At 38.2% G+C, this 12,396-nt stretch overlaps 1 protein-coding gene across 3 annotated transcripts in view; it reads left to right on the plus strand.

Moving 5' to 3' along the window:
- The window catches only part of LOC150107486 (uncharacterized), a 156,935-nt gene that overhangs the window by 88,039 nt on the left and 56,500 nt on the right, over positions 1 to 12,396 (plus strand). For 2 of the 3 annotated variants that reach the window (XM_090391333.1, XM_090391336.1), the window contains exon 7: positions 954 to 1,070. In XM_090391333.1, coding sequence (XP_090247459.1) covers positions 954 to 1,070 — 117 coding nt within the window. The remainder of the gene's footprint in view (positions 1 to 953; positions 1,071 to 12,396) is intronic. The other variant, XM_090391335.1, reaches the window with a different exon arrangement.

The raw sequence follows: 12,396 nt of genomic DNA on the forward strand, positions 1-12,396 counted from the left end.
TGTTCAGTCATGTGTACTATTAGCATCTGGCCGGCAGAAATTGCCTTATTGCTCTGTCCTCAAATGAAGGGGGTACTAACTCCCTAAATAATTAATTATAGTGTGTTGAGCATACCAAATAAGGCCATTATTTGCACTACATGCAAATAATGTAATTATTTGCATGTAGTGCAAATAATTACATTATTTTGTTATATTACAGTTGTAGTGTAATGTAATAATTACATTATTACATTACACTACAACTGGAGATGCTGCTCTGAAGATGAAACATGGTTGCAGTCACTTTGTTTCCATTAAGTAGACAGTAAATGTTTCACTGGGCAATGAAAGTCATCTACCCCCCCCCCCCCCTAGCGATGTAGTTGCATTTCCTCCAACTTTGCCTTATGAGCATAATATAGCACTTCTTGCTTTGTCAGAGCTCTATATATGGAAACAGACCATACCACAGGAAGCTTGAGTTGGATTGACTGGTTTCTTGTCTTTTGCAACTGATTCTGCTTCTCATCAGCTCTCCCAACCACCCATCTTTTATCATTCTTCATGTCAAAGTTATCCGTTATCCTTGGAATTTCTCCACTGTTCATTCTTAATATTTTTATCTTTGCCAAACAGACAAATGAGCTATTTAATGATCATAGCTATGGAAGATTAATTATCCTATCCTAAATATTTAAATGAATAGGTGTACAGAAGAAAAAAAAATCCTTACTTGGTTTTGACAAAGTGGTTCTGAAGCAATTTGTGATATGCCAGTATTTTTAATCATAGATCCAATAATAAGTCTGACTGTCATATAATCCTCTTTTATTTTGTGAGCGTAAAAATAATTTCAATAATACAATAAAATAAAAAATAATAATAATACAATAAAAATAAAAACCTTTTTTTGTGTATGTCATAGAGTTAATCTAATACTAGGATGAGTATAAAATTCTTCTCTCTTTCAGAAGTTCAGACAGAAGTAAAATCTCTTACTCCAGTTAATTTGCCAGAAGTACTTCCTCATTCAAGTGTAATGCCAGATATTATTCCTTCCATAGAAGAACAGCTTGAAATGCAAACTGGTATTTTTTTTTTTCTCAATTTGTTAAAAAAAAAAGCACTTTCGGATTAGTTTTTAAATGTAAAATGAACATCACCATGTAATTATATTGCAGTTTGCCGATAAATCTTAATTAATGTGAACTGATTAATTGGTTTGTTATACACATTTCATAAACCTCTCTTGCCTTGGTTCTTTGCTTGGCTCTCTAGCTGATGCAAACTATTAACTCCTTATGGAGTCATTTTCTCAAAGTAAAAATTATTCTAAGATAAAAAATTAAAACATAAGTTGCAGCAAAAAAAATGTATTCTCCTGCTGCAGCTTCTGCCCATCTTTTCTGCTGTCTCTTCTACATCATCATTGTTACTCAGCAACATTCCAAAGCAGGCCTATTTTCCTCCCAAATTAGTCTATTATAGGCATTCGAATATTGTCGCTTCTAACATTTTGTTCTTATAAGGTAGTTCTGACTGAAGCAATCCACCTAGACCTTGGTCTTCCTCTGGGTCTCTTTCCTTACATCTTTGCATTAAACACCAGTTTTGCTAACCTTTCCTCCCCTTTTCTATTTAAGTGGCCATACCACCTCAGATTAGCTCTGCTTACACATTCTTGAATACTGATAATGTCAAGTTCCTTTCTAATTCATTTTTAATATGATACTGCCATTGGTTCACTCCCCTAATTTTTCTCAGAACCTTCATATCTGTGATCTCTAGTCTTCGATTAAGTGCTTTATTTCTAGCCCAACTCTCAGATGCATAACTTAAAACTGGTTTCAAAGCTGTCTTGTACTGCTAGTTTGGTGTTTTGGCTAATTGCTCTTATTCCATATAAATTTATTCACTTGGCTTCCACTATACAGTTTGTTTATTGTCATCTCTCTTTTTGTATTTCATTTGTCATCTTTTGCCAAAAGTTGTGTCCTAAATAGTTAAAATGTTTTACATGTTTTATGGTATTAAAGTAAATACTATATATTTCCATAATGTTTATTCTGTTATTTGTTAAGTTTATATCCAATTTGTTAGTTATTCAGTTAAAGAACCCTATAACTTTTAATGAATTTATACGGTTAAATAAATGCATCTGCATAAAGAGCTAAGTTTAATATCTGTTTTGAATGGACTTGTCAGTAATTTAATATTCAAGAGGAATGCAGCCAGGAGTACATATCAGTACTTGAGGTAGAAAAATCCATCTGAAACCTGAAATGTGGAAAGGCATCTGGAGTAAATGCTATTCAACTAAAAATGTCTGAGCACAGAAGTATAAAAGTTTTACAGTGGCTGCAATACATAATTCAGGACTGGTCAAAGGGTCAAATTCCAGAGATTGGAGCAGAGCTCTCATAATACCCATCTATAAAAAAGGGAAATCAAACTGAATATAAGAATTATGGGGGGGGGGGATTTCTCTGCTGAATGTTTCCAGGTAAGATTTATGTGCAAGCATAAATTGTGGAAGGGAAACTTGGAAAGAGTAATCTGGATTCAGACCAAATAGTGTTAGTCATGATCATAGTTTCCTTTAAGCTTATTTAGGCAGAGCTTTTAGTGAAGATGGAAAATAAAGAATGAAACTAGACTACAGAATAAGTAAAGTAGTATGGTGGGGGAGTCAGCTGAATAAATTTAGCTATATATAGGATGTTGTTCAAAGCAGTTTTGACTTGTGGACCTGAGAGCTGGGTTAGAAATATAAAACCATTGATCAATGCCTAGAGACCACAAGTATCAAAATTAGGAAGGTGAATAGATGGCATCAAAAGCAGAATCATATTAAAAATAAAGCTGAGTTTCCCAGCTAAGAAATATTGTGGAAGAGAAACTTGGAGAAGAGCAGGCTGGGTTCAGGTCAGGTAGTGGTTGTCATAAACATAGTTTTACTTTGAGACAAATAGTTGAAAGATCACGGGAATATACAGTAGCGAACAAATTAAACCAAATGCTCGCATTTTAACGAAAAATCTTAATTTCACAAGAAATAAGTACAAAAATAAACTCCAACTTTATCTAATAATTTATGTCTTCCTCCATTCCTAATAAGTTCATTAATTTGCTTAGGCATGGACTCTACCAATGAAGAACACATTTTTCTATTTCTGAAAATCTTTAAACCATACTTTAAATCTTTAAACCATACTTTTATAATGGATCGTGTTAAGTTATCTTTTGTATTACAATTTAATTTTCCAAGTCTTTTTCACTATTGTCCACAAATTTTCTGTTGGCTTAATGTCTGGAGAGTTACGTGGGCACTTGAAGCAATTGAATGTTGTGATTTTTGAGGAACTCTTTTACTATTTTTGAAGTGTGGCATGGAGCGAGATCCTGTTGGAAGATGAGTTCTTTCCATTTCTGGATCTGTGGGACCATTCTTTTCTCCACTATTTTTATGTATTGGTCACTTTTCATGCTGTCAACAGGCACAAGTGATCCTGGGCTGTCGTGTGTAAAACAACCCCAAGACATCTTTTTAGCTGATTGTTTAGGAGCTTGTTGAAGGTGGACAGGTGAAGTCTCCTCGTCCACTGATTTGCGAACATAAGATACTTGCTCTTCTTGGACAAAGAAATGGCTCTCATCTGAGAATATGACCTTTTTCCACTTCTCAACAGTCTAATCTTTGTACACTTTCGGCCACTGGAGCCTCTTTTTCTGCATAGCTTTGTCAACAGTTGTTTCTTTTTTCGGTCTGTGGGCAGTCCTCCTTGCTTTCCAACATTCTTTGCTGGACTGTCATGTCAGAAACATTAATCCCACTACAAAGTGCATGACATTATATTTACTGACATCTATTTTCCCATGCCCACAATTTCAGTTCTATTTAAATCTACAGCAGACAATCTTGGATTAATTTTGCTTTTCCTAACTAGGAAATGATTTTGATTAAGTGTAGTTTCCTTTTTATTATAATTATTAATAAGAGAGACCTCCAGGTAGTCAAGGGCTCATCGATTGATGCCACATACTACATGTACCAGTTCTCGTACTTGTTCTTGAATTCGTTCACACTGCTTGCACACATAACATCCAAAGGCAGTCCATTCCAATCACGCACGACTCTATGAGAGAAAAATCTAGCCCTCACACCCTTCTTAGCAGCATTCATTCTCAGCTTTCAAGGATGTCCTCCCTCCCCCCTACCTTCCATAAAATAAAAAATGCCATAAACTGAAATCCTGTATGACCCTTTCAGAAGTTTGTGAGTTTCAATCATATCACCCTTTTTTCTCCTGTTTGCTAGTGTCTACAAATTCTCAAATCTTTCTTCATAATCAGTATTCCACAATCCTGATATCATTTTTAACACTTAACATCTCCTTTACACACTCTCTCTCTGCTGTATCAAAATCACATTAGAAACCAGGAGACCAGACTTGTGCACAATAATTCATCATCGTCATCATCTCAGGAGTGGTGGTGAAGATTTTGGAAAAATTGGTTAGGGCCTGCATTCAGAAATGGGTTCACAGTGAATATCTACTTTGTAATGAACAACGTGGGTTTACTAAGGGAAGGTCATGTTTTAGCAATTTGCTCACATTCTATAACAATGTTACCATTGAACTAGACAAGGGGAATGGATACACCATGATACTTCTGGATTTTGCTAAGGTTTTTGACAGAATACAGCATGGCAGACTGCTGCATAAATTGGAGAAAATGGGTTTGGGTTATACAAAATTAGCATGGATAAGAGGATGGCTGACTGACAGATATCAAAAAATCATGCTTGTTCCGGCAGTCAAGGAGTTCCAAATCTCAGACACTTCGTATGTCAGGTCTGTGATCGTGCATTCTCCACCGCAGTCAGCCTTGGTGTGCATCGCACCTCGAAACATCCAGCTGAAACCAACACTGCAATAAGAACTGAGCTCGTCAAAGCACGTTGCACTGCCGAAGAAGAAACGATCCTCACCACTCGTGAGATCGATTTGATGGCTCGAGGGATAAAGAAAATCAATGAGGCTTTATTTAAGGTGTTGCCATTAAGATCTTTTGATGCCATCAAGTGTCATATACGGAAAGCCAGTTACAAAGTCGTAGTTCAAGAATTGGCAGCCCATCCGCCACAGGTAGGGACAGGTAATATCTTTTGTCCCTGTCTCTCCATCTTCCAGCCACCATCCAAGAGGCTTTGATTCTCAGACTAACATCATCTCTAGATGATCCTCCTCTTCTGGAATATAACCATTAAATTTTTAAATCTCTCATCCAGACTCGCCTTCGGGGAATGGATATCACAGATCAGTTAAATGACTACCTCCGTGCTGAATTCTCCGAACACTTGATGCCTCGTCAACATCAGCCTACGTCTTATTCTACAATGACTTTGTCAAATAGGAAGCAAAAGAAGTGGACCTATGCAGCTATGCAGGCCCTCATAAAAAGAATAGAGGGCAATATGTCAAAGCCATCCTTGACGGTGCTTCCCCTATACCTCTAGCAGACTTACATGATGATTTTGTTAGATTCTGGAGTAGTCTTTTCTGCTCCACCTCTACACTTCCCTGATGATGATGATGACCATCCTATGATATTGAGGTCCATTCCTTCCCTTCAAATATACCAGCCTGTCTCCATCTGGGAAATCGAAGCAGCTCTTCCATCCAATTTTTCTGCCTCCGGACCTGATGGCTTTCCTGCGTCTAGGCTTCGGAAGGTGCCGCTAAAGATTCTTCAAGACTTATTGGACATTCTCCTTTCCAGTAAAGCAATACCACCATACCTACGTGCTTCAAGAACTATCTTCATTCCGAAGAAAGAAACTTCAAGCTGTGCATCAGATTTAGACCTATTACCATCTCCTGTGATACTTAGATTTTAAATTCTATCATAAAATCTTAGTTAAATGACTTCAGCAACATATGCAGCATGATTATATACCGAGAGCTATTGTCCCTTTGGATGGCTGTGCAGAGAATATATATCTTCTTTCTTCTCTTCTCTCTGATTCCCGATGTCAGAATATATGGCATCGCTGGACCTCCAAAAGGCCTTTGATAGCATCTTCCTTCCTGCTCTTCTTTGAGCGCTGCCTATTGCTGGATGTCCAGAACCCTTTTTTTCCTGTGTTATGGAGAGCTCCATAATACAGGAGTTATGAAGCTCCATAACTCCCTATACTTGGGGAGCTCCATCACTATCACTACAGGATCCCATGCGACTTCTATTCCTGCAGTGCAGGGTGATCCTCTATCTCCCCTTTTCTTTAACTACGTCATAGATGAGTTTCTTCACTTTCTTCCTAGCCATATAGGCTACTCTCTAGGTGCTTCTTCTTTTAATGCTATGGCCTTTGCAGACAATCTTATTCTCGTAACCTCTACTAAGGTAGGCTTGCAGGAACTCCTTGACCGGACAGTTGACTTTTTCTCTATTTGAGGCCTTTCTATTAATGTAGAGAAGTCCTGCTCTTTAGCTCTTGTCCCCTCTGGTCGTGACAAGAAGCTTAAGGTCGAGACTATAGAGTTTTCCCTGCATGGGAGGCTGTTGCATGCTTTGACCATCCTGGAAGAGTGGAGATACCTCAGTATCATGTTCACCCCAAAGGGAAGGTCTTCTAACCTAGAAGCTGAGATCGCATCTTTGAGGAAAGCGCCTCTCAAGCCCCAGCAAAGACTGTTTCTCCTTTCCCACTATCTCCTACCTCGCTTTTCCCACAAGTTGGTGCTTGGTAGGACATATATCTCGGTACTGTCCCGAATAGACAGGGCTATCCGTTCAGCTGTGAGATCATGGCTCCGACCGCTGCCTGACACCCCTACTGCATATTTCCACGTGAGGGTGAAGGACGGCGGGCTCGAGGTTCCATCACTTAGATGGGTGATCTTACGCCTGCGGCTGTCCAGAATCACGAAATTAGAACTATCTTCTTCCCCTATCTGCAGAGAGGCTTTCTATAGCCCATACAAGTAGACTTTAGGCAGGCTAAAGGCTGGTCCAGTTATCAAGGTACCTTAATTGAGTCAGCACCTGCAGAACACAAGAGATGGGCATCTCTGCTGTACTCTTCTATAGATGGAGCTCCTTTAAAAGAGTCATATCTGGTGCCTTCCCAGCATGATTGGGTAAGGGATGGCACCAGACTCCTCCCTGGATTCGAGTATATTGACCTTATCAGGAGGTGGATCAATGCCCTTCCACTCGAGCCCGCACAGTTCGATGGGGTAGTGATGACTCAAACTGTAGGGCTGGCTGCCACTACAGTGAGACATTGTCTCATATAGCGCAGTGTTGCTTCCGCACCCATGAGGTCCGTGTGCGGAGGCATGACGCCGTGGTCTCCATTCTGAACAACTGCTTTAAGAACAAACGTTGGGAGACCACGGTGGAACCACATTATAGGACCTCTGCAGGTTTGCGTAAGCCAGACTTAGTGATTAAATGAGATGGTGATGTTTGGGTAGTTAATGCCCAGGTGGTGGGAACAGGGCACCCACAAGCCTATAGCCATAATAATAAGGTAAACTATTATAAGAATAACCAAGATCTAGTTAGTAAGATACGGGAGGAGCATGGTACAACTCCAAGGTTTACCAGCGCCACCATCTCTTTACATGGCGTATGGAGCACAGATAGTTATAAAGACTTAAAACAGCTTGGGCTTAATCAGAAGGATATAAAGGTTCTTTCTTTGAGGGGCCTACAGGGCACACTGGTGGCATGCTGTTGCCACCAAAGAATGACTACAATGATAACTAGAACAGGCATAGGGTAAAATACTTGTAAAGGCTTAGGCCTATATCAAGTCCTGACGTGATGTAAGGGTAGTACTGCCCATAACCAGTACAAATATTAATTTAAAAAAATAAAAATAAATAACAAGTGGTGTACCACAAGGATCAGTGCTTGGTCCACTGTTATTCAATCTGTACATTAATGATATTGAATAACAGTGGACCAAGCACTGATCACAAGTGACATACAGTTATTTGCTGATGGTGCAAAGATAGGTAGGGTAATCAGGAATGCTACTGATATGCAGTACTTACGGAATGATTTGAATAGGCGGGAATTGTGGGCACGGAAAATTTGTGTCAGTAAATGTAAAGTTGTTCACTTCGGCATGATTAGATATCCAATGTCATATTATATTGGTGGGATTAGGTTAGAGGAAACTGATGAGGCTAAGGATCTTGGAGTGTTAATAGATAGGAAGTTGAAGTTTAGGGGCCATGTGGCAAAGATTGCAAATACAACTCAAAAGATAATTGCAATGCTGAAATGAACGTTCGCATGTAAAGATTAGGATGTTATTTTGCTTCTTTACAAGGCCTTGATAAAACCTCACTTGGACTATTGTGCGCAGGTCTGGTCTCCTGGCTGTTGCGATTCTGATATATTGGAGAGAGTACAAAAGAGAGTGTTAAAAATGATATCAGGATTGTGGAATACTGATTATGAAGACAGATTGAGAATTTGTTGACTGCAGACACTAGCAAACAGGAGAAAGAGGGGTGATATGATTGAGACTTATAAACTTCTGAAAGGATCATACAGGATTTTAATTGATGGAATTTTTCAATTTATGGAGAGTGGGTAAAGGACGAGAGGGCATCCTTGGAAGCTGAGAATGAAGACGGCTAAGAAGGGTGTGAGGACTAGATTTTTCTCTCATAGGGTGGTGCATGATTGGAATGGATTGCCATTGGATGTTGCGAGTGCAAGCAGTGTGAATGAATTCAAGAATAAGTATGATAGCTGGTGTGTGTAGTATATGCCAACCCTCGATAAGTCTCTGACTCCCTGGAGGTCTCTCTTAATAATAATAATTATCATCAAATTCCTGCCATGTACCCTCAAGGGATGTACAGGATATGATAGTACTGCATGGAAAATTTACATCATTACTAACTTCCTATCCACAATTTTCCTCCAAATCAGTCTGTTACCTGTCAAGACTCCAACAGTATCAGATCTTATATTTCTATCTTCTAAGACACTTTTTACCATATAAATCCAATTATATCTTGGTCTTCCTCTGGGTATTTTTCCCGCCAACCTGGCAGAGAACACTTGCTTAATGGTCAAAGCTCTATAACTGAGAGGAGCCCTCCACATAGCCTTTAGGAATATGGAGAACCAAGCATCCTGTTAGGTATCTACCTGGATACTGAATGAATGAATGAGGATGGGCTAGCAATTTGGGATTTAGCTGACCAAATTGTATTCTTATTGGCTTAAACAAAAATATAAAATGATGGCACAATAGTTCAAGTGAGGTCTTTTCAAGGGCTTGTAAAGAGGCAAAATGACATTCTTATCTTTACACATGAAAGTTCATTTCAACATTGCAATTATCTTTTGAGTTGTATCTACAATCTTTGCTGCATGGCCCTGTACTTCAACTCCCTATCTACTAACACTCCAAGATCCCTAGCCTGATCAATTTCTTCTAGCATAATCTCCAAATGTAATAAGAGACTGGATAACTAATCACGGCAAAGTGCATGGCATTATATTTACTGACATCCATTTTCCCATGCCCACAATTTCATCTTATTCAGATCATTATGCAAATACTGCATATCAGCAGCATTGCTGATAACCATACCTATCTTTGCATCATTAGCAAATAGCTGTATATCTTCCATGCTGTATTCTGTCAAAGGCTTAGCAAAAATCCAAAAGAATCATGGTGTATCCATTGTGTAGTTCAATGGTAACATCATTATTATAGAATGTGAGCAAATTGCTAAAATCCATGCTGTTCATTGCAAAGTAGAAATTCGCTTTCAACCCATTTCTGAATACTAGCCTTAAACAGTTTTCCAAAATTTTCACCACCACTTCTGAGATACTAATTGGTTGATAATTTGATACATCGGTTTTTTGCACCACCCTTGTGCAATGGAATTCTGCAGAATCTTTCCTGTTCTGAGGCTCATATTATATAACCTGGTCAAAGAAATAGCCAGTTCAGTTGAACACTTTTTTAGCACTCATGCTGATAATCCATCAGTCCCTATTGCTGAATTCTTATTCAGTTTATGCAACAAACACCTGAGTTTCTTCATCTAGTGAAGAGGTAGCAGTGAGCTCAATGTTGCATACACTGGATTGATAGCATTTAACAAAATGGGCACTCATTAGTTGAACAATCTCTTTTGCATCTGTCACCCTCACACCATCTATATTCAGAAGAGGTATTGTTTCATATTCATTCTTTCTCTTACTTGCAGCATATCTGTAGAATTCTTGTGGGTTGTCTTTAGCACGCAGAGCCAGTTTCTTTTCATACTCAGACTTTGCTTTCCATACAACAGTTGTGACTATTCTAGCCTTCTGCTTATAATTTTCATAATGCACATCATCCTTATGCACACGGTATTCCTTCCACATCATCCTTTTCTTATGAATCTCTTGCTTAATAAGATTACACATCTGTTTGACTCCTACCCTATTTATTCCTCAAACTCTCGGGACACATTCTGATATCGCATCATTTAAATATTATTTAAATGCTTCCCATGCACTGTCGATATTCTTCCCATCCATCAACCAATCCCATTCCACTGAACTTAGTATACTCCTCAGTTGGTCATAATTTCCTGCTTTGTAGTTCAGCATGTAACCTTTTCTGAATGAAACATTCATAAACTTAGTCACTTCCCAAGTGAGTACCACATCATCACTGTCACCAACCAGAGGCAGAATAATTGTCTTTAACACCCTTGAAATGCCCTCTGACACTATAGACACTATAATCAAATCTAACACTGCCCTCGACTTCCTTCTGTCACATGCTGCTTGAGGAAGTTGTCTCGCAACAGCTCCATAAATTCATTTTCATTATTTTCATGAGATTCTGCTGCTACCCAATCAATATATGGATAATTAATGTCTCCCATTATGATTACTCTTTTCGCGCTCATCATGTCTATTTGGTGATGCATTTCTTCATCACTAGCAACTGATCCACCAGGTCTGTAACAACACTCCACTATAATAAAGAACCAAGAGGCTGTTTTTTTTTTTTTTTTTTTTTATTTATTTTTTTTTTTTTTTTCGGCAATGTAAATTAAGTTAAGGGGATAATAAATCCCTCATTATTTCAAAGCCGAATAAGAAACTCGAAGATTGAAATCTAAGAGTTTCATGCCGAAGAACGTTCGGCAAGTCCAAGTGTAAGCCAACAGCTGGTCGAAGCAAAGGTGGAGCAAGTTTCGATCGCTGTCCTTAATATTTTCTGATAATGTAAAACGCAGCTCCTTGGAGATGTATTACTGTTTTACATTATGAGGGAAGGTCACTACCCAGACCGGTTTCAACCTTTATTGAGGTCTCATCAGTGAGTAGGTAGATCTGGATAATACCAAGGTTTAAGTGAACAGAACTTATATACTTTACTATACGAATTGCCAGAAAGATGTAAATATTAAGGACAGTGATCGAAACTTGCTCCACCTTTGCTCCGAGTTTCCCTAGTGTTGTACTACCAGGTGTTGACCTATGCTTGGACTCGCCAAACGTTCTTCGGCATGAAACTCTTAGATTTCAATCTTCAAGTTTCTTATTCGGCTTTGAAATAATGAGGGATTTATTATACCCTTAACTGAAAACACCCCACTATGTAATTGATCTTGTTAGATTCCACCTCACATGAGATGGCTTCAAACTCGCCATATTCTTCCCATCCATCAACTGATCCAATTCCACTGAACTCAGTATACTCCTCAGTTGGTCATAATTTCCTGCTTTGTAGTTCAGCATGTAACCTTATCTGAATAGAACATTCATATACTTAGTCACTTCCCAAATGAGTACCACATCATCACTGTCACCAATAATTGGATATGTGCTGAGAAAGAGTACTTATTTTTGAACTTTCTTGGCAATGTGTCCAGTTTATAGCTACACAAAATGAATAAAACACTATGAATGTCAACTTGTTTACACTATTAAAAACACACAACACTATTAATAAACATCACAGAGACAGTTAAAACATGTGCAGCAATCAACCAGAAAAATGAACTAAAACCAAAATTGTAAACTGAAACGAAAACCGAAATTATTGTGAACTCTACCAAAAACAAACCAAAATGACGAAAATTTGGCTTGTTCAGATTAATTTGTCTGCCACTGTATCAAAGGCGTGTCTTTAAGCTTTTTGCAGATTTCAAATAATTATAATACTAGAGTAAACTCATGTAAATTACTTTATTAGTGTAGAATTTTTTCGACACAAAATAGCAATTGAACATTAACAGACACTTCTAAAAAGTGCTGCCTAATAAGTATCTAATGTAAGATAACTAAAAAGGTCAATAAATTTCCCAACTTATTTAAAAAAAGAAAACTATATATATTTACACAAAATAAAGTTAGGAAAGA

The sequence above is a fragment of the Typopeltis vanoorti genome, chromosome 4 (assembly GCF_054136105.1).
Source record: "Typopeltis vanoorti isolate ZY-2024b chromosome 4, IOZ_Tvanoo_1.0, whole genome shotgun sequence".
NCBI classification, from domain to species: Eukaryota; Metazoa; Arthropoda; class Arachnida; order Uropygi; family Thelyphonidae; genus Typopeltis; species Typopeltis vanoorti.